This window comes from Ooceraea biroi, chromosome 13 (genome assembly GCF_003672135.1).
Source record: "Ooceraea biroi isolate clonal line C1 chromosome 13, Obir_v5.4, whole genome shotgun sequence".
NCBI classification, from domain to species: Eukaryota; Metazoa; Arthropoda; class Insecta; order Hymenoptera; family Formicidae; genus Ooceraea; species Ooceraea biroi.
Genome location: NC_039518.1, coordinates 6,764,479 through 6,787,617, shown reverse-complemented (window position 1 = coordinate 6,787,617; position 23,139 = coordinate 6,764,479). Strand labels below are relative to the sequence as shown.

General features: G+C 40.0%; 1 protein-coding gene across 1 annotated transcript in view; it reads left to right on the top strand.

Moving 5' to 3' along the window:
• Positions 1–18,920, top strand: part of LOC105285730 (protein deadpan) — a 105,084-nt gene extending 86,164 nt beyond the window's left edge. Inside the window, exon 4 of the mRNA XM_020033732.2 lies at positions 17,498–18,920. Coding sequence (XP_019889291.1) covers positions 17,498–18,721 — 1,224 coding nt within the window. The 3' untranslated portion in view covers positions 18,722–18,920. The remainder of the gene's footprint in view (positions 1–17,497) is intronic.
• Positions 18,921–23,139: the final 4,219 nt, after the last annotated feature.

Below are 23,139 nucleotides of genomic sequence, written 5' to 3'. Positions count from 1 at the left end.
AATAAAAAATTGTTTTATTTTCATATTTTTTATACTTGTAATACGATTAAATTAGTCGAGAATATTTTTCGTCTTGTTATCAGAAATCCTTTCTGAGGGTGCACGGATTAATCGCGATGTAATCATTGATTATCACTTGGCCTTCCATTTTCATACTTACCATTGGCATCGATCATAACTCCAAGCTTGTTTGATTAAACTGTTTTGTCCTCCTGTTTTGTTTAGACATAGTTTACGCGATTACGTGACCAGTGTCTTTTATAACTGGTACACGATTGTCAACCCTCTCGCTACACCCACAGAAAAGATTTCTCGACTTAATGCTATTACTCTTTAATCTATCATAAAATAAGATCGCTATAGCGACAATCATATTTATTATTAAAAAGAAGCATATTTTAATCTTGAATAGAAAATTCGAAAATCTAGATTCAAATAATCTTGGTGCTATCTCATTAATTTTCTCAGAAGGATTTAGATAAAAATTTGTAGCAGGTTCAAAATATTCTTGATTTAAGAATATTATGAGATCTAAAAGACATCTTATTCTATTCTTCTAAGAGAATTTGTAGAATCTGCACAAACCGGCCAATATTTATGTGTTGCAATCGAAAATCGGGAAGTGTTTCTGTTCATTGCAATGAATAAGTGCAAAAGATATGGAAATGTCTTATCTCGAATCTTATTTCTCAAGTAAGTATATTGTATATACTTACTTACATTTCCATATCTTTTAATATTTCTTGTAGAGTATTGCACTTATTCATTGTAAATAACAGAAACACTTTCCCGATTTTCGATCGCAACACATAAATATTGGCCGTTTTATCCGAATAAAGGACGCAGGAGCGCCGAGTCGACAAGCGACCGTGAGAAAATGATGCGTCGACATCGACAAAGTCTACTATAAAGTGGCGCTAATATCAAATTATTCTGCATACAAGAATATATAAGCATAAATTTGTATATGTTACTCTTGTCTCGAGACAGTAAGACAATCTTATTTAATTCGAGAGAGAAGAATAGAAATTACTGATTTAAATTAAAAATTGTTTTATTTTCATATTTTTTATACTTGTAATACGATTAAATTAGTCGAGAATATTTTTCGTCTTGTTATCAGAAATCCTTTCTGAGGGTGCACGGAGTAATCGCGATGTAATCATTGATTATCACTTGGCCTTCCATTTTCATACTTACCATTGGCATCGATCATAACTCCAAGCTTGTTTGATTAAACTGTTTTGTCCTCCTGTTTTGTTTAGACATAGTTTACGCGATTACGTGACCAGTGTCTTTTATAACTGGTACACGACGATCGTCAACCCTCTCGCTACACCCACAGAAAAGATTTCTCGACTTAATGCTATTACTCTTTAATCTATCATAAAATAAGATCGCTATAGCGACAATCATATTTATTATTGAAAAGAAGCATATTTTAATCTTGAATAGAAAATTCGAAAATCTAGATTCAAATAATCTTGGTGCTATCTCATTAATTTTCTCAGAAGGATTTAGATAAAAATTTGTAGCAGGTTCAAAATATTCTTGATTTAAGAATATTGTGAGATCTAAAAGACATCTTATTCTATTCTTCTAAGAGAATTTGTAGAATCTGCACAAAACGGCCAATATTTATGTGTTGCAATCGAAAATCGGGAAAGTGTTTCTGTTATTTGCAATGAATAAGTGCAAAAGATATGGAAATGTCTTATCTCGAATCTTATTTCTCAAGTAAGTATATTGTATATACTTACTTACATTTCCATATCTTTTAATATTTCTTGTAGAGTATTGCACTTATTCATTGTAAATAACAGAAACACTTTCCCGATTTTCGATCGCAACACATAAATATTGGCCGTTTTATCCGAATAAAGGACGCAGGAGCGCCGAGTCGACGAGCGACCGTGAGAAAATGATGCGTCGACATCGACAAAGTCTACTATAAAGTGGCGCTAATATCAAATTATTTTGCATACAAAAATATATAACCATAAATTTGTATATGTTACTCTTGTCTCGAGACAGTAAGACAATCTTATTTAATTCGAGAGAGAAGAATCGAAATTACTGATTTAAATAAAAAATTGTTTTATTTTCATATTTTTTATACTTGTAATACGATTAAATTAGTCGAGAATATTTTTCGTCTTGTTATCAGAAATCCTTTCTGAGGGTGCACGGAGTAATCGCGATGTAATCATTGATTATCACTTGGCCTTCCATTTTCATACTTACCATTGGCATCGATCATAACTCCAAGCTTGTTTGATTAAACTGTTTTGTCCTCCTGTTTTGTTTAGACATAGTTTACGCGATTACGTGACCAGTGTCTTTTATAACTGGTACACGACGATCGTCAACCCTCTCGCTACACCCACAGAAAAGATTTCTCGACTTAATGCTATTACTCTTTAATCTATCATAAAATAAGATCGCTATAGCGACAATCATATTTATTATTGAAAAGAAGCATATTTTAATCTTGAATAGAAAATTCGAAAATCTAGATTCAAATAATCTTGGTGCTATCTCATTCATTTTCTCAGAAGGATTTAGATACAAATTTCTAGCAAGTTCAAAATATTCTTGATTTAAGAATATTGTGAGATCTAAAAGACATCTTATTCTATTCTTCTAAGAGAATTTGTAGAATCTGCAGAAACCGGCCAATATTTATGTGTCGCAATCGAAAATCGGGAAAGTGTTTCTGTTATTTACAATGAATAAGTGCAAAAGATATGGAAATGTCTTATCTTGAATCTTATTTCTCAAGTAAGTATATTGTATATACTTACTTACATTTCCATATCTTTTAATATTTCTTGTAGAGTATTGCACTTATTCATTGTAAATAACAGAAACACTTTCCCGATTTTCGATCGCAACACATAAATATTGGCCGTTTTATCCGAATAAAGGACGCAGGAGCGCCGAGTCGACGAGCGACCGTGAGAAAATGATGCGTCGACATCGACAAAGTCTACTATAAAGTGGCGCTAATATCAAATTATTTTGCATACAAAAATATATAAGCATAAATTTGTATATGTTACTCTTGTCTCGAGACAGTAAGACAATCTTATTTAATTCGAGAGAGAAGAATCGAAATTACTGATTTAAATAAAAAATTGTTTTATTTTCATATTTTTTATACTTGTAATACGATTAAATTAGTCAAGAATATTTTTCGTCTTGTTATCAGAAATCCTTTCTGAGGGTGCACTTATATTTTTAAGTAGGAGATTAGAGCTTTGACGTCCCTATCGTTTCCTCTTCGTTTACAGAGTTGTTCCGTTCTTCATTTTGAAATTCTCGAGCTTTTCGCAACGCAACAGCGATGCAGTAATCCTTTGTGTATCTTAAAAATGATTTCTGCACATCCATTAGATTTTCGGAATAGTTTGAATATTTTTACGACAAAAGTCTAACGAATGATTGAATAAATTACCACTGAAGAATATATAATGTAAGGTATAACGTATAATACAGTTTTAAGAATCATTAACATTTTATAGCAAAAAGGATGAGTTTTTGATGCTTTCTCATGCATAAACTGTTTTCTAAAAAAGCGGAATAGGCCTTAAATATTCCGCAAATGCGATACACCTCTGTACTCTCTAAGATGCCGTGTGCCTTTAGACTGTCGCCAAGAGAAAAATGGACATCGTATCATCTCGAGATAGGTGTATTTTCCGCTTGTTGAACCTCGAGCACGCGTTCACGCTGCCAACGCGACCCGCCCGGAGTGTTGACAATGGGTCGGCTTGGCCGGACATATGGTGGTACCTGTTCTATGGACTATTATTATGTGCTAGTGGGGGCTTAAAGGAGCTTAACACGGAGGGTGTGCTAATGGGGAAGGGCTCGAAACGTCGAAGCTTGAGCGGGTGACGAGTCTCGCGCCTGACGAGTCGGAAGACTCGGAATCGGCATCGAGTGAAAGGGCTTGCATTCGATTCCCTCTCACAATGTATGTTTCAATTAGCCTCTGGAACATCAACTGCAACTTGTTATATGCGAAACGGAAATCTCGTGTCGTTTCAGAAGAAGTGCAGAAATAATAGTTATCTTCTGCTCATGCAAGTTACTCTGAATTTTAATCAAAAGCATTTCAATGTTATGCTTCCCGTTAGTTTAAAACGCGGTAAATAATACTTCGCTAACTTGTTAAATTTTGGATTTTTGATACTAAGAAAACTAGCTAATAAGACAGTTGGTGATCAATCATTCAATCAATTCCTTACGCTCCCTGCGAAGATAGTAATTCTGTAAGGCTAGTGGACTTTGTTTTGGGCCAATGTCCAATTACTTTTGCAGGTTTTGCTTACTGTTCTAGCTTTTGCTTTTACTGTTTTTGATTTAGTTGAGTACCGTAATGAAGCTGCCATTCTGAGGGCCTAGACATCGGGCCTTGTCACCGTTCTTCTAAGGGAAGCATTTTCTCTATTGGTTCTGCACTCCTATCACTCGTGTTCGGTTGCCGTTTCCTCATTTATTGTAATAGGAGGCACGACGGAAAGGCGAGGCTGGCATTTTTCGAGAGAGGCTGCACGTTTTCGCCCCTTGTTCCTCAATAAGACAGTCGACATCTCTATGAACATCTGATGTTTGCTCGATATTCCAGTGAAATTATTAATCAACGCACTAGTTACCATTATCTTTAATTAAAACATGCAACATTGTTTGCAATGAATTAATGCATATTTTTGCTTCCGTGCGAAAACTTTGGCATTTGATGAATGCCAGAGCTCAACAGGTCGACCGCGACAATTACGGCGCTAGTTAGGATTTTTGCGGCTTTATTACAACGCGAGAATGAATTTCGCACTGTGGCACCGATTCGCAGACGACGGTATCTAACGTTCCGTCGCAACCCTTCAAGGTCAGGGTTTCCGGAAACGAAGTGAGACTACCGCGGGATTCTCATGCAAATGAAAATCCGCCGGCGTCGGGCCGCTTCGCGCGACGGGAGAAAAAGAGGTAGCGGAATAAAACGAGGACGGGTCCGGGGGTGGAGGGAAAAATTAATGTCGTTAACCCCCTCGCGCGTTCTCTCCCGGGTATTAAAAGTATTCGAGCGACGGCCTTCGGCGCACGCGGTTCCCGCGTTCTCCTTGAAACAGGAGTGCTCTATTTCCGTTCGGAGCGATCTGCAGTATCGTCGGCCTCACGAGCTGCACTCGGGGGAAAAATTAATTTGTTCCACGCGTTCAGCTTGCACGCGTATATTAACGGCACTGCGGTACGTAATTCTTAGCTACCGCGTATGCGGTAAAACGCTCTGGCGCCAGACTCTTCGCCAGACTTCGACTCTGATGAGAGTACCCTCGCGAGGAAATATTGGTGAGAATCACCATTTAGCTACTTCGCTGAGGAAACAGAGATTTCAATCTCGATCTAAGGTAATCCACGGAATGCTATATAGTTATTTATAAATTGCATATATTACTCGGAATTTGAAATTATGTTGTTACACGCCAGAACATCTTACTTTCTTCTTGCTTCGCAATTAATTTAAAGCAACACGAGTCGCGAGTAACAATTGCACAGCTTATCGATGTGTATTCAAACGTACACCCTCAGTAAGGATTTCTGATAACAAGACGAAAAATATTCTTGACTAATTTAATCGTATTACAAGTATAAAAAATATGAAAATAAAACAATTTTTTATTTAAATCAGTAATTTCTATTCTTCTCTCTCAAATTAAATAAGATTGTCTTACTGTCTCGAGACAAGAGTAACATGTACACATTTATGCTTATATATTCTTGTATGCAGAATAATTTGATATTAGCGTCACTTTATAGTAGGCTTTGTCGATATCGACGCATCATTTTCTCACGGTCGCTCGTCGACTCGGCGCTCCTGCGTCCTTTATTCGGATAAAACGGCCAATATTTATGTGTTGCGATCGAAAATCGGGAAAGTGTTTCTGTTATTTACAATGAATAAGTGCAATACTCTACAAGAAATATTAAAAGATATGGAAATGTAAGTAAGTATATACAATATACTTACTTGAGAAATAAGATTCGAGATAAGACATTTCCATATCTTTTGCACTTATTCATTGTAAATAACAGAAACACTTTCCCGATTTTCGATTGCAACACATAAATATTGGCCGGTTTGTGCAGATTCTACAAATTCTCTTAGAAGAATAGAATAAGATGTCTTTTAGATCTCACAATATTCTTAAATCAAGAATATTTTGAACTTGCTACAAATTTTTATCTATTGAGTTGGCCAAAAAGTAATTGCGTTTTTTTTTATATAAATAAAAGACGAATTTTTCATGGGAAACAAAAACTTTATTAAACAATATATTGTCCATTTTGTTTGATTATCTTTTCCCATTTTTCAAGCAACTTCATGATTCCGCGCTCAAAAAAGTTCTTATCTTTTTCAGCAAAAAACAATTCCAAGAACCATTTGATATCCTCATCAGCAGTCAAGGTTTTACCATTCAAGGCGTTTTGCAAAGAACGAAACGAATGGTAATCCGATGGTGCCAGGTCTGGCGAATATGGTGGGTGTGGTAACACATCCTATCCAAGCTGCAACAATTTTTCACGAGTGACCAAACTTGTACGTGGTCTAGCGTTATCATGGTGAAACACAACGCCTTTGCGATTCACCAATTCTCGACGTTTCCGTTTGATGGCATCGTTTAATTTATCCAGTTGACGACAGTATACGTCTGAATTAATGGTTTGATTCCTTGCAAGCAGCTCAAAATACACAATACCTTTAAAGTCCCACCAGACTAACAGCATAATCTTTCTTTGGTGAATATCTGCTTTTCAAGTGCTTTGAGCAGGTTCATCACGCTTGCTCCACGATCTTTTTCGTTTGACGTTGTTGTAGACGATCGATTTTTCGTCGCCTGTTATCATACGTTTCAAAAATGGATCATTTTCCTCACGTTTCAAAAGAGAATCGCAGATGTCAATACGCTCAGTGAGATGAATTTCTTTGAGCTCATGTTGTACCGAAATATCGAGCTTACTAATGTATCCAAGTCGTTTTAAATGGTTTTCAACACTCGATTTCGATATGTTAAGATTCTCAGCAATCTCTCGTGTCGTTAAACGCCGACTGGAATCGATCAGTGCCTTTATTTTGCCATCATCAATTTCGATTGACCTTCCTGAGCGTGGTGTATCTTTCACATTAAAATCTCCAAATTGAAATTTAGTAACCCAATTTTGACACTGCCGCAGTTTTAAAGCATCTTCGCCATATATTGGGTTGGCCAAAAAGTAATTGCGTTTTTCTTTATATAAATAAAAGGCGAATTTTTCATGGGAAACAAAACCTTTATTAAACAATATATTGTCCATTTTGTTTGATTATCTTTTGCCATTTTTCAGGCAACTTCATGATTCCGCGCTCAAAAAAGTTCTTATCTTTTTCAGCAAAAAACAATTCCAAGAACGATTTGATATCCTCATCAGCAGTCAAGGTTTTACCATTCAAGGCGTTTTGCAAAGAACGAAACAAATGGTAATCCGATGGTGCCAGGTCTGGCGAATATGGTGGATGTGGTAACATCATGGTAACACATCCCATCCAAGCTGCAACAATTTTTCACGAGTGACCAAACTTGTACGTGGTCTAGCGTTATCATGGTGAAACACAACGCCTTTGCGATTCACCAATTCTCGACGTTTCTGTTTAATGGCATCGTTTAATTTATCCAGTTGACGACAGTATACGTCTGAATTAATGGTTTGATTCCTTGCAAGCAGCTCAAAATACACAATACCTTTAAAGTCCCACCAGACTAACAGCATAATCTTTCTTTGGTGAATATCTGCTTTTCAAGTGCTTTGAGCAGGTTCATCACGCTTGCTCCACGATCTTTTTCGTTTGACGTTGTTGTAGACGATCGATTTTTCGTCGCCTGTTATCATACGTTTCAAAAATGGATCATTTTCCTCACGTTTCAAAAGAGAATCGCAGATGTCAATACGCTCAGTGAGATGAATTTCTTTGAGCTCATGTTGTACCGAAATATCGAGCTTACTAATGTATCCAAGTCGTTTTAAATGGTTTTCAACACTCGATTTCGATATGTTAAGATTCTCAGCAATCTCTCGTGTCGTTAAACGCCGATTCGAACCGATCAGTGCCTTTATTTTGCCATCATCAATTTCGATTGACCTTCCTGAGCGTGGTGTATCTTTCACATTAAAATCTCCAAACTGAAATTTAGTAACCAATTTTGACACTGCCGCAGTTTTAAAGCATCTTCGCCATATATTGGGTTGGCCAAAAAGTAATTGCGTTTTTCTTTATATAAATAAAAGGCGAATTTTTCATGGGAAACAAAAACTTTATTAAACAATATATTGTCCATTTTGTTTGATTATCTTTTGCCATTTTCAGGCAACTTCATGATTCCGCGCTCAAAAAAGTTCTTATCTTTTTCAGCAAAAAACAATTCCAAGAACGATTTGATATCCTCATCAGCAGTCAAGGTTTTACCATTCAAGGCGTTTTGCAAAGAACGAAACAAATGGTAATCCGATGGTGCCAGGTCTGGCGAATATGGTAGATGTGGTAACACGTCCCATCCAAGCTGCAACAATTTTTCACGAGTGACCAGACTTGTACGTGGTCTAGCGTTATCATGGTGAAACACAACGCCTTTGCGATTCACCAATTCTCGACGTTTCCGTTTGATGGCATCGTTTAATTTATCCAGTTGACGACAGTATACGTCTGAATTAATGGTTTGATTCCTTGCAAGCAGCTCAAAATACACAGTCCCACCAGACTGACAGCATAATCTTTCTTTGGTGAATATCTGCTTTTCAAGTGCTTTCAGCAGGTTTATCACGCTTGCTCCACGATCTTTTTCGTTTGACGTTGTTGTAGACGATCCATTTTTCGTCGCCTGTTATCATACGTTTCAAAAATGGATCATTTTCCTCACGTTTCAAAAGAGAATCGCAGATGTCAATACGCTCAGTGAGATGAATTTCTTTGAGCTCATGTGGTACCGAAATATCGAGCTTACTAATGTATCCAAGTCGTTTTAAATGGTTTTCAACACTCGATTTCGATATGTTAAGATTCTCAGCAATCTCTCGTGTCGTTAAACGCCGATTGAATCGATCAGTGCCTTTATTTGTCATCATCAATTTCGATTGGCCTTCCTGAGCGTGGTGATCTTTCACATTAAAATCTCCAGATCGAAATTTAGTAAACCCAATTTTGACACTGCCGCAGTTTTAAAGCATCTTCGCCATATATTGGGTTGGCCAAAAAGTAATTGCGTTTTTCTTTATATAAATAAAAGGCGAATTTTTCATGGGAAACAAAAACTTTATTAAACAATATATTGTCCATTTTGTTTGATTATCTTTTGCCATTTTTCAGGCAACTTCATGATTCCGTGCTCAAAAAAGTTCTTATCTTTTTCAGCAAAAAACAATTCCAACAACGATTTGATATCCTCATCAGCAGTAAAGGTTTTACCATTCTAGGCGTTTTGCAAAGAACGAAACAAATGGTAATCCGATGGTGCCAGGTCTGGCGAATATGGTGGGTGTGGTAACACATCCCATCCAAGCTGCAACAATTTTTCACGAGTGACCAAACTTGTACGTGGTCTAGCGTTATCATGGTGAAACACAACGCCTTTGCGATTCACCAATTCTCGACGTTTCCGTTTGATGGCATCGTTTAATTTATCCAGTTGACGACAGTATACGTCTGAATTAATGGTTGATTCCTTGCAAAATCAAAATACAAGTCCCACCAGACTGACAGCGTAATCTTTCTTTGGTGAATATCTGCTTTTCAAGTGCTTTCAGCAGGTTCATCACGCTTGCTCCACGATCTTTTTCGTTTGACGTTGTTGTAGACGATCGATTTTTCGTCGCCTGTTATCATACGTTTCAAAAATGGATCATTTTCCTCACGTTTCAAAAGAGAATCGCAGATGTCAATACGCTCAGTGAGATGAATTTCTTTGAGCTCATGTGGTACCCAAATATCGAGCTTACTAACGTATCCAAGTCGTTTTAAATGGTTTTCAACACTCGATTTCGATATGTTAAGATTCTCAGCAATCTCTCGTGTCCTTAAACGCCGATTAGAATCGATCAGTGCCTTTATTTTGTCATCATTTCGATTGGCCTTCCTGAGCGTGGTGCATCTTTCACATTAAGATCTCCAGATCGAAATTTAGTAAACCAATTTTGACACTGCCGCAGATTTAAAGCATCTTCGCCATGTACATCACATAACTTTTTATGAGCTTGCACAGCGTTTTTCCCTTTTCGGAAGTAATAAAACAAAATATGAGGAAAATGTTCTTTTTGATTTTCCATTTTGAAATCGACGGCAAACAAACAATTGTTAACGAAATCGTGTACTTTCTTTTTGTAAAACAAGCTTGAACTGTGAGTTGTTAACCTACATAATGAATTTGCGGTTTAGAATGAAGTTAGTTACATTTCAAGACAGTATGTCCATCTATTGGAAAAAAACGCAATTACTTTTTGGCTAACCCAAGAAATCCTTCTGAGAAAATGAATGAGATAGCACCAAGATTAGTTGAATCTAGATTTTCGAATTTTCTATTCAAGATTAAAATATGCTTCTTTTCAATAATAAATATGATTGTCGCTATAGCGATCTTATTTTATGATAGATTAAAGAGTAATAGCATTAAGTCGAGAAATCTTTTCTGTGGGTGTACGCGTTTTTTTGTACGTATTGCTCGCGGGTGTTCGCGTGGAAGTGTTACCATTTACATGGTAGCAAGTGACTCGTGAGGCAACTGACGTATCCGTGAGCGAGTTTCGGTGTGTCACTTTTGATGCGGGTCCAAATCATTCGTCGCGACCAATCACGATGAGAAACAAATCGGCGTCGCGGCGTTTGCCGCGTTTTGGGAAACGGGCGCGTATCACTTTTCGCGATAATGTGCCCTAATGTGACAGCAGATGCCGAAGGGATTGGCAGCTGTAGGTCGCGCCGGCTGCAATGACCGGCATCCGCATTACTGGTAATCCTGTAAATCGCGTCCCGTTCGTCGCGTTCACCTCGTTAAAATCGCCGCTAATTAACCCTCGGATCGAGGCACCCCCCGGCGGCCGACGAAAGCCGCGGGGGCAGATGTTCGCCAGCAGCGCAGCGCCGAGCCGTCCACGAGCGCGTCTTTTTCGACGAGCGCCGCTTCCTCGAGTGCTGCTCAGGAGTCGGGATTGTCGGCGAACAGCTTGCAACTTCACCCCAACAAAAGGGTAAACCAGCCGCGTACCGTTTCGCCGACGCCTCATCGTCGCTACTTTCCGCTTCGCGATCACGTGCGAATTAATTTTGGCAAATTGCATCGCGATTTGCGGCACGTATCGTGCTATTCTTTATGTATTTAGGGATTTTTCAATGCAATAATTTATTAATAATTTCGAGCTGAAAAAACTAAGACTGCGAATATATTTCGTTTGCAGGTACGACTTTCAAGTCATGAATCAGTGATGAATATTTAGATCCAATTAAGTTATAATATCGGTATTTATAAATCTGTGTGTTGAATAACAGTGTCGAAGGGTATTCATAATAATGTTTCATAGAATATGCTTGGAATATATAGCCGCGCAGGGATTCGTACGTTGCGTTAATGGCCGATTTTGCCGCTCATTATCGCACACCGTGAATTAACGGGGAAAATTCATTTCGACGTCACAAAGATCGTGGAATACACTTTTTTGTCGACACCTTTTATGAGACATTAATTTCATTGCGTATCATTTATGAAAATCTCGTTTTAATTTATTTTCATTTTAAGCTAACGTAGAAAAAATTAGGGCGAGCTTTTCTATTGCGCTGAAACGGAATATAATTTTAATTTAGGACAAGGTATTCATTCCGGGTCTCATTATCGCAACTTTCAGAATTTAATCGTGTGCGATTATGTTCATATCGTTGAATGTCCAATCAGAGAAATTACTTTCTAACTTCTATCTCCTTATTCTCCCTATCTTACGTCAAATTACCCTTTAAAGACATTACATGAGTCCTCCGTTTTTCTTATTTACTTCAAGCTACACGCGTCAAAGATCTGATGCGATCTTAAGTGTCACTTTAACAGAAGTAATAAAACCGAGATTCACCAAAGTTGTGTGCGAAATCAGCGCTCAACGTTTGCATCTTACGCAATACAATGGTCCCGAAAAAGGTAAGACGAAAAGAGGGAAAAGTGGCGCGTTTGGCAGAAAGTATGGCGAAGTCGAGGAAGCGGGTCGCGCCGGGGCCCTGCGCCTTCTTCGCTGAACTTGACCGAGTTTCCCCGTTCACCGGGTAACCGGGCGAGGTATGTAAAGTGGACAGCATTCATCCTTGAACATTGAATCAGCATGTAACATGATTAGGTCATTAACGCCCTAACCAAGTTAGCATAGTGCGAGGGACTTCGCTCGCCACGCTTACCCCGAGACCGTGCGACCCGGTAGGTACGTTCGTTCATAAAGCCGGGCGTCGCGACGCCGCGTCGCGCCGCAACCAAGACGACGACGACGGCGGTGGCCATGGACCTGTCGCGTCCACGGAGCTCGAGAGCTCGGGTGAATCGCGCTTTCCGTGGAATATCGAATTTTCCGGCAATGAAACCGATACTCGGGAAATCGAATTCTGGCCGACGATGCCGGCGCCTCCATCCCGTCTCCGACTCTTTCGTCGTCGTCCAACGGGACGTATCGTTTGACAGAATTTATTTATTAATGTTAGTTTGGGAGATTGACGGTTAACGATCGGTTCGACCGCGAAAAGGAATTTTCCGTGTGCAGAGCGCTCGTTGCGTTTGCAGAAGACGCTTTTTGGTCGACATGAGCGGATCAGCACTTCGCGAAACTAGATGTGGAACTCGCTGACGACTCGCGATTGAAATCCCGAAGAATGTTGCGACTCGGGCAATTCTTCGCGAGATGAGTGCGTAACTGGATTTCTTGGAGAAACGTATTAGGGGTGTGATTTAGTTTTGAGGGTTTTTTTGATCAAAAACGCATGTATTTAAATATGATAATGAATGAATACCTTCATCAAAATACTTTCCTTCGTTTTCTATAACGTTTTCCCATCTTTCTGGCAAGAGATGGATTCCACCACGATAAAATGACTCTTCTTTCGAGTTGATCCATTCGTCGGCGAATTTTCGCACTTCTTCGAAATTATGACAGTGTGTATCCTCTAAAGCGTGTTGCATCGACCGGAACAAATAATAATCGCATGGAGAATACGCGGGGCGCGGTAAGACTTGCCATTCAAGCTCTAATAGTGCTTGTTTCACTGATACCGCAACGTGAGGTCGAGCGTTGTCACGAAGAAGAATCACTTTCCGTCGTTTACTCGCAATTGGTGCTCGTTTTTGGTCCAATGCTTGCTTCAACTTGTACAATTGGTGTCGATAACGATCAGCCGTGACAGTCTCATGCGGATTTAACAGCTCATAGTACACTATCCCACCAAATACAGAGCATTACTTTTGAACCGTGAATATTGCGTCTCGGAGTGGATGTTGATGGTTCGCCTGGATCCACCCATGATTTTCCGCGTTTCGGATTATCAAAATAGATCCACTTTTCATCCCCAGTAACAATCCGAGACAAAAGACTCTTCCTTTTGCCTGGCGATCAACGAAATGCAAATGTTGAAATGGCACTTTCCGATAATTCATGTCGAACCCATTTCCCTTCTTTCTGAATTTTTCCCATTTCATGTAAATGTTTCGTAACTGTTGTACGATCAACATTTAATGCTCTGGCAAGTTCTGAAGTGGATCGTGTTGGATTTTCGTGCAATAATGCTTGCAAATCTGCATTTTCAAGCTTTCTTGGTTGTCCCGAGCGTTCTTTGTCCTTCACACGTCTTAATTGATGGGGCAGAATCACCATAAGTTTCCACAAAAATTCTATAACCGTCAGCCGCAGTTTTCTTTTGATTAAAAAACAAAAGCAACGCATGTCGAAAATGCTGTTTCGGAAGTTGCATTTTTACGATGATATAAACACGACTGTTATTGCATCTATTGCTATAAGCTACTAAATGTCATGGATAATGTCAACACTGTAAGAAAGAACAGTTATCGGAAACAAACTGACACTACAGCCATCTGTTGCAAAACCCTCAAAACTATTAGGGGTGTGATTTAGTTTTGAGGGTTTTTTTGCTCAAAAACGCATGTATTTAAATATGATAATGAATGAATACCTTCATCAAAATATTTCCTTCGTTTTCTATAACTTTTTCCCATCTTTCTGGCAAGAGATGACGATAAAATCACTCTTCTTTCAGTTGATCCATTCGTCGACGAATTTTCGCACTTCTTCGAAATTATCAAAGTGTGTATCCTCTAAAGCGTGTTGCATCCACCGGAACAAATAATAATCGCATGGAGAATACGCGGGGGCGGTAAGACTTGCCATTCAAGCTCTAATAGTGTTTGTTTCACTGAAACGCAACGTGAGGTCGAGCGTTGTCACGAAGAAGAATCACTTTCCGTCGTTTACTCGCAATTGGCGGTCGTTTTTCGTCCAATGCTTGCTTCAACTTGTACAATTGGTGTCGATAACGATCAGCCGTGACAGTCTCATGCGGATTTAACAGCTCATAGTACACTATCCCACCAACTACAGAGCGTTACTTTTGAACCGTGAATATTGCGTCTCGGAGTGGATGTTGATGGTTCGCCTGGATCCACCCATGATTTTCTGCGTTTCGGATTATCAAAATAGATCCACTTTTCATCCCCAGTAACGATCCGAGACAAAAGACTCTTCTTTTTTGCCTGGCGATCAACGAAATGCAAATGTTCAAATGGCACTTTCCGATATTTGATGTCGAACCCATTTCCCTTCCTTCTGAATTTTTCCCATTTCATGTAAATGTTTGGCAACTGTCGTACGATCAACATTTAATGCTCTGGCAAGTTCTGAAGTGGATCGTGTTGGATTTTCGTGCAATAATGCTTGCAAATCTGCATTTTCAAGCTTTCTTGATTGTGTCCCGAGCGTTCTTTGTCCTTCACGCGTCTTAATTGATGGGGCAGAATCACCATAAGTTTCCACAAGAATTCTATAACCGTGAGCCGCAGTTTTCTTTTGATTAAAAAACAAAAGCAACGCATGTCGAAAATGCTGTTTCGGAAGTTGCATTTCTACGATGATATAAACACGACTGTTATTGCTATAATGCTACTAAATGTCATGGATAATGTCAACACTGTAAGAAAGAACAGTTATCGGAAACAAACTGACACTACAACCATCTGTTGCAAAACCCTCAAAACTATTAGGGGTGTAATTTAGTTTTGAGGGTTTTTTTTGCTCAAAAACGCATGTATTTAAATATGATAATGAATGAATACCTTAATCAAAATATTTTCCTTCGTTTTCTATAACTTTTTCCCATCTTTCTGGCAAGAGATGACGATAAAATCACTCTTCTTTTCAGTTGATCCATTCGTCGACGAATTTTCGCACTTCTTCGAAATTATCAAAGTGTGTATCCTCTAAAGCGTGTTGCATCCACCGGAACAAATAATAATCGCATGGAGAATACGCGGGGTGCGGTAAGACTTGCCATTCAAGCTCTAATAGTGTTTGTTTCACCGAGAACGCAACGTGAGGTCGAGCGTTGTCACGAAGAAGAATCACTTTCCGTCGTTTACTCGCAATTGGTGGTCGTTTTTGGTCCAATGCTTCCTTCAACTTGTACAATTGGTGTCGATAACCATCAGCCGTGACAGTCTCGTGCGGATTTAACAGCTCATAGTACACTATCCCACCAACTACAGAGCGTTACTTTTGAACCGTGAATATTGCGTCTCGGAGTGGATGTTGATGGTTCGCTTGGATCCACCCATGATTTTCTGCGTTTCAGATTATCAAAATAAATCCACTTTTCATCCCCAGTAACGATCCGAGACAAAAGACTCTTCTTTTTTGCCTGGCGATCAACGAAATGCAAATGTTCAAAAGGCACTTTCCGATAATTGATGTCGAACCCATTTCCCTTCCTTCTGAATTTTCCCATTTCATGTAAATGTTTGGCAACTGTCGTACGATCAACATTTAATGCTCTGGCAAGTTCTGAAGTGGATCGTGTTGGATTTTCGTGCAATATGCTCGCAAATCTGCATTTTCAAGCTTTCTTGGTTGTCCCGAGCGTTCTTTGTCCTTCACACGTCTTAATTGATGGGGCAGAATCACCATAAGTTTCCACAAGAATTCTATAACCGTCAGCCGCAGTTTTCTTTTGATTAAAAAACAAAAGCAACGCATGTCGAAAATGCTGTTTCGGAAGTTGCATTTTTACGATGATATAAACACGACTGTTATTGCATCTATTGCTATAATGCTACTAAATGTCATGGATAATGTCAACACTGTAAGAAAGAACAGTTATCGGAAACAGCTATTGGAACAAACTGACACTACAGCCATCTGTTGCAACACCCTCAAAACTAAATCACACTCCTAGTATTTTTACGATTGCCAGTTATGATCCCTGCCGCGCTGACTCCCACGCTCGTTCCTGAGAAGATCGCAGATTCACCGTAAAGATGCGAATATCGAGATGATCCGGTAGGATGAGGTCCCAAGAATAGAGAAGATACAATGGGCCCTCGAAAAAAGGAGAACCGTATTGCCATTGAGTTATTGGTGGCTAAAGGGCTGTGGGAATCCACCACCGTGGCAGGTTCGATTCGGAAAAGGTCACGTCCATCAGGATACCCGAGAGACCGTTCGTGATGTTTTTCGTGAATCGGCTTGATTCCCACGATCGAATTTAGTCACTCGCGAGGAGCGAGTTATCCGGCTACGATCATGAAAGAACATCGAATTACTTCACACGAGTTTCCTTCACCGGCGGATCGCTGATAGATCACGTTCCGTAATGGCACGCTTGCGGGAGATAAACATCCTCGAGCAGCTCACGCGGGACTCGGATGGAACGAGTTAACGATCTGCTGTGTGCGGCTCTACGAAAAATCGATGCGAGAATGCGAGCTACTCGCCCTTAGGCTGACTGCGAAATGGGCCGCATTAGCCACTGGTAATTGCCAGTCTGCTATTACAGTAGCAGTGCGTATCAAGTCGATTACTTGGGCGTGTCGCGTGCCATCGTGGATCTCTTCGATAAGGGATCGATAGTCCTCCACCGCTTCAAACACCTCACATGGGCGATCGTATTTACTGTGCTTCGAATAAGCAGGAATACCGCTGCCCGAGATTCTTTACCGTATTCGTCCGTTCTTCGCCACACTTCCGGCTAACTGTCGTGGATAATGTAGGGTTCCTCCGATACCGACGTACCCTCCGCTTCCTGACTTCTCGGGCGATGGGTCACTTCAAGATCGTTTTAGCTAGCCTCGGCTGATAAACCAATAACGTGATTCTCCCTCGTATCGAATAATCGTATCGATTAATAAATTATTTATTGTTCTGATTGCGTTTTGATCTGTTACAGCCGACTAGACACTCCAAGTTGGAGAAAGCCGATATTCTCGAGATGACGGTGAAGCGGATACAAACGATGCAGCAGCAGCAACTCAACGTCGCCATCGCCGGCGATCCGGGGGTGTTGACGAAATTCCGTTCCGGATTTTCCGAATGTGCTACCGAAGTATCGCGATTCGTCAATAGCCTCGAGAACGTCGATCCCGCCGTCAAGCAACGATTGGTATCGCATCTGAACAAATGCGTGAGTCATCTCCAGCAAATGGCGCCGTTCTGCAGCTATTACGTGCCCTACATGCCGGAACGGCTGTATCCGGAGGTAAAGGTCGGCTTCCAGAGCGATTTGCAGAATGGGGATGAGAACAACAATGGTAGCGCAAGGATACAAATACCGAACGGGGTCCACTTAATTCCCAGTCGGCTGCCAACGGGCGAGCTGGCGCTCCTGGTGCCGCAATCCGCCGGCATCCCTACGAATTTCTCCTTCTTCCCGCCCGGCACGGAATCATCCACGAGAATCGGTCAGTCCTCAGCGTTCACCGCTGTTCACAAGTCGCGCAACAGCCCGTGCAGCCCGGCGGGCTCCAGCTCCAGCTGCGACGACGAGAGCCACCATTTGGAGCATCCACAGGCGACGTCCTCGCCCAACCCTCATCAGCCGCATTCGAGTCAGGGCAAGCTGAACGAGCCGGTCCTTCCGGTACCGAGTCCCGCGTCGTCGAAGAGCTTGACTTCCTCGCCGGAAACTCAGAAGCGGCAGATCAGCTCGAGCAGCGACCGGAAATCGCCGGCACCAGGATTTCCGGAATCCAAACCGATCGGCAGTGCCGATCAAATAGCCAAGAAAGAGTCGCAGGCTGCGAATTACGCGAGAAAATTCACGGAGGAATTTATGAACAGCGTGCGGCAACCCCTGTCCGTCATCACAGACAGGACCTCCAATCGCTCCTGGTCGCCGGTTCAACCAAAGGCCATCGTTTCACCCATGAAGCGTGAGGTTGACGGGCTGCTGGTGATCTCGGATAAGAGACCGAGATACCAGGAACCCACTAGTTCGACTTCCTCGATGAATAACGACGACGCGCTCGAGAGCGCGAACGAGCAGTCTATCTCGATCGATGATCCCGCGGCGAGACAGATGAGCCCGCTACTACGAAACGCTCTAAGTTTCAACATATTCCAAAGGAATCAGGCGGAAGTACCGTTCAATTCTAACATGTGGAGACCCTGGTGATCGACGTTGCCGGATAAGGATCGATTGCATCTCGATTATTTTCAGGCATATGATATACGAATTCTCTAGTACACGAAACGGTAAATATTCACTTATGGCCAGCACCCGCAACTGTCAATGACCTTGACATATGTTATAGAGGTCATCATTCTAAGTAACCTTCCGCAAGTTTTAGCCGTCGCTCGTTGTTTATTAAAAAGTTATTAACAAAAGAAGTTTCGAAAGTGTAGTTATTTTGAATATTCAAAGCATAAACGACGAATATGTATATCAACGAAGGAAGGAAAGTCATTTAAAGCAGTGAATCGTTAATATGCAGAATAGTTTGTTTTAATATAAGTACAAAGTATTCTCTGCTTTAACCTAACCTAACCTAACCTAACCTAAGTTTTTAAGTAAGGTCCTTTAGAGAAAATCTTTGAACTACGATAAATAAAAACTTGGAACGTCGAATAGATTACCACGTCATAGATAAACACGACTGTTCCCCATTTACAACTATTCTCTGCTTTAATAAAAAAATGTATTAATGATTCACTGCTTTAAATGATTTTCCTTTGTTCATACATGTACTATTTTACATACACATTAGTAGTTTATGCCCGATACCGCGTGTTCCGCCAATAATTGTAGTCAAAGGGTATGTCCTTGACAATATAAATTTAATGAAAATCCTTGCCATGTACATGGTGTCCAATAATTACGTATAATTTGTAAGATTTATTTTGTTAATAACTTTTTAATGAACAGTGAGCGACGGCTAAAACTTGTTGCCTGTTACTCAGAAAGGTTACCTCTATAACATATGTCAAGGTCATTGACATTTGCGGGTGCTGACCATAAGTGAATATTTACCCACGAAACGGTAATATGGATGCATTTTGACTTTGCACTTTTGCCGATATCCAAGAGTAAGCAGCGTGCCATGAAGTTGCGTCATTGTATATAGTTTTCTGTCTATCGCAATTAATGACTTGTACAATTGTTTTGTGTGATAAATATTATGTATTCATTGTTAGGTATTTTTAACACATAATAGGTATACACATATATAAGCTTTAATAGGTTTTAAGAAATACTTACGGGATAATTTCAGGATCAGAAGAGAATAGCAAAACAATATGGTTTTGCGTGCCAAATGATGAAATATTTAATTTTAATTATCGCAGCGAGATTGTTAGTGCATGTTAATTGTAAGTGATGTTAATGCATTTAGACCCTTTTTGATCTAGATTTTTATATCCTCGCCATGTTTCACTCAAAAACTAATTAGCTGTAAATAAGTTAATGATTTTGTCAAGTATATAACGTGTGATATGTAAATAGCTATATATAATGTACGAATGATATATGTATGTAAAGTATATGTGAATCTGTAAATATTTCTATCTTTAATTAATTAGTTGCAGTTAGAAGATCTTAAATTATAATTGTGTCATTAGTACCTCGTAACCGAAATGAAAACTTTTCGACGGTCTACGATAGTCAGTATCGTTGGTTAGCACGTTCACTGCTATGTATTGGGTCATCCGGAAAGTTCGTGCCGATTTTTAATAGATGGCGTTGGAACATGTCTGAATATATCAATGTTATTGAAAACATACGATTTATATACATATGCTTAAAGGTGACATTTCAACGCATCTTTAGGAAAAAAGTTGTTTCAGATAAATTGATTCGTGTCAGTTTTGTACTCTTTTGAAGATGGAAGAAAACAAAGAACATTTTAGACACTTGATGCTTTTCTATTACCGGAAAGGCAAAAATGCCTCACAAGCAACAAATTCGATATGTTCTGTTTACGGAGAAGGCGCTTTAGCTGAAAGAACCGTACGTAAGTGGTTCGCTAAGGTTAGAGCTGGTGATTTTAACCTTAAAGACTAAGAACGCTCGGGCAGACCCTCTACTACTGATGATGACCAAATCAAGACACTGATCGAGAATAACCCGCGCTACACGACACGTGAATTAGCAGAGATACTGAAAATATCGAAAACCACTGTCCACGATCATGTAGTGAAGCTTGGTTACGTAAGTCGCTATGATGTATGGGTTCCGCATAATTTGGCCGAAAAAATTTAATGGATCGCATTTCCATCTGCGACTCGCTGTACAAGTGCAACGAAAACGTACCATTTTTGAAGCAATTAGTGACGGGTGACGAAAAATGGATCATTTACAACAATGTAGAACGAAAAAGATCCTGGGGTAAGCGAAATGAACCAGCATTAACCACTCCGAAAGCTGGCCTTCATCCAAAAAAAGTCATGCTCTGTGTCTGGTGGGATTGGAAAGGAATCCTATATTATGAGCTCCTACCACACAACCAAACAATAAATGCAGATAAGTACTGCTCGCAACTGGACGAATTAAAGACAGCGATTCAGGAAAAACGTCCAGAATTAGCTGATAGGAAGGGCGTCGTGTTCCATCAGGACAATACCAGACCTCATGTTTCTTTGACTACCCGACAAAAATTGTTAGAGTTTGGCTGGGATGTGCCACCTCACCCACCGTATTCACTAGACATTGCACCCTCAGACTTTCACTTATTTAGGTCTTTGCAAAATTCTCTTAGCGGCAAGAACTTCAACTCTTTGATCGACATAAAAAACCACCTTGAGGAGTTTTTCGCCGAGAAACCTAAGAAGTTCTGGGAGAATGGAATCTTCCAGTTGCGTGAAAGATGGACAAAGGTTGTGAAACAAAACGGTGCACACATAAGTCAATAAATATTTATCGACATAAAAAAATGTTGCCTTTGAATTTTCCTTCAAAATCGGCACGAACTTTCCGGACGACCCAATACATATGCTTAAAGGTGACATTTCAACGCATCTTTAGGAAAAAAGTTGTTTCAGATAAATTGATTCGTGTCAGTTTTGTACTCTTTTGAAGATGGAAGAAAACAAAGAACATTTTAGACACTTGATGCTTTTCTATTACCGGAAAGGCAAAAATGCCTCACAAGCAACAAATTCGATATGTTCTGTTTACGGAGAAGGCGCTTTAGCTGAAAGAACCGTACGTAAGTGGTTCGCTAAGGTTAGAGCTGGTGATTTTAACCTTAAAGACTAAGAACGCTCGGGCAGACCCTCTACTACTGATGATGACCAAATCAAGACACTGATCGAGAATAACCCGCGCTACACGACACGTGAATTAGCAGAGATACTGAAAATATCGAAAACCACTGTCCACGATCATGTAGTGAAGCTTGGTTACGTAAGTCGCTATGATGTATGGGTTCCGCATAATTTGGCCGAAAAAATTTAATGGATCGCATTTCCATCTGCGACTCGCTGTACAAGTGCAACGAAAACGTACCATTTTTGAAGCAATTAGTGACGGGTGACGAAAAATGGATCATTTACAACAATGTAGAACGAAAAAGATCCTGGGGTAAGCGAAATGAACCAGCATTAACCACTCCGAAAGCTGGCCTTCATCCAAAAAAAGTCATGCTCTGTGTCTGGTGGGATTGGAAAGGAATCCTATATTATGAGCTCCTACCACACAACCAAACAATAAATGCAGATAAGTACTGCTCGCAACTGGACGAATTAAAGACAGCGATTCAGGAAAAACGTCCAGAATTAGCTGATAGGAAGGGCGTCGTGTTCCATCAGGACAATACCAGACCTCATGTTTCTTTGACTACCCGACAAAAATTGTTAGAGTTTGGCTGGGATGTGCCACCTCACCCACCGTATTCACCAGACATTGCACCTTCAGACTTTCACTTATTTAGGTCTTTGCAAAATTCTCTTAGCGGCAAGAACTTCAACTCTTTGATCGACATAAAAAACCACCTTGAGGAGTTTTTCGCCGAGAAACCTAAGAAGTTCTGGGAGAATGGAATCTTCCAGTTGCGTGAAAGATGGACAAAGGTTGTGAAACAAAACGGTGCACACATAAGTCAATAAATATTGATCGACATAAAAAAATGTTGCCTTTGAATTTTCCTTCAAAATCGGCACGAACTTTCCGGACGACCCAATATTTGGATAAACTTGGAACTAGAGGACATCATCAAAGTTATACATACACACAATGTGCGGTAAATGCAATGATTCTTAACAAATGTACTTGTTGCCTCGTTGAAGCGGCTCTTACCTCACGATGCGTCAATCTAAATATTGTTAGTTGCATTATTTTATTCGTGTATCAAATGTGTCAACGTCATCAGCAATGGTCGTGGTACGTCAATGCATGAAGATTGCATTACGAGTTTGTGATAATATCATAACGTTAAGATACAAACCTCGCAAAGGAGGTTCGTATTTCACGTAGTGATTGTTACCTTTTTTTGGATCGATCTTACATGTATATTCATCGGCAAAATCAATAAATTTACGGAACGCAAACCAATCTCGTAGGTGTTACAATTCTATCTCGCAAAAAAAGCTGCTCCTACA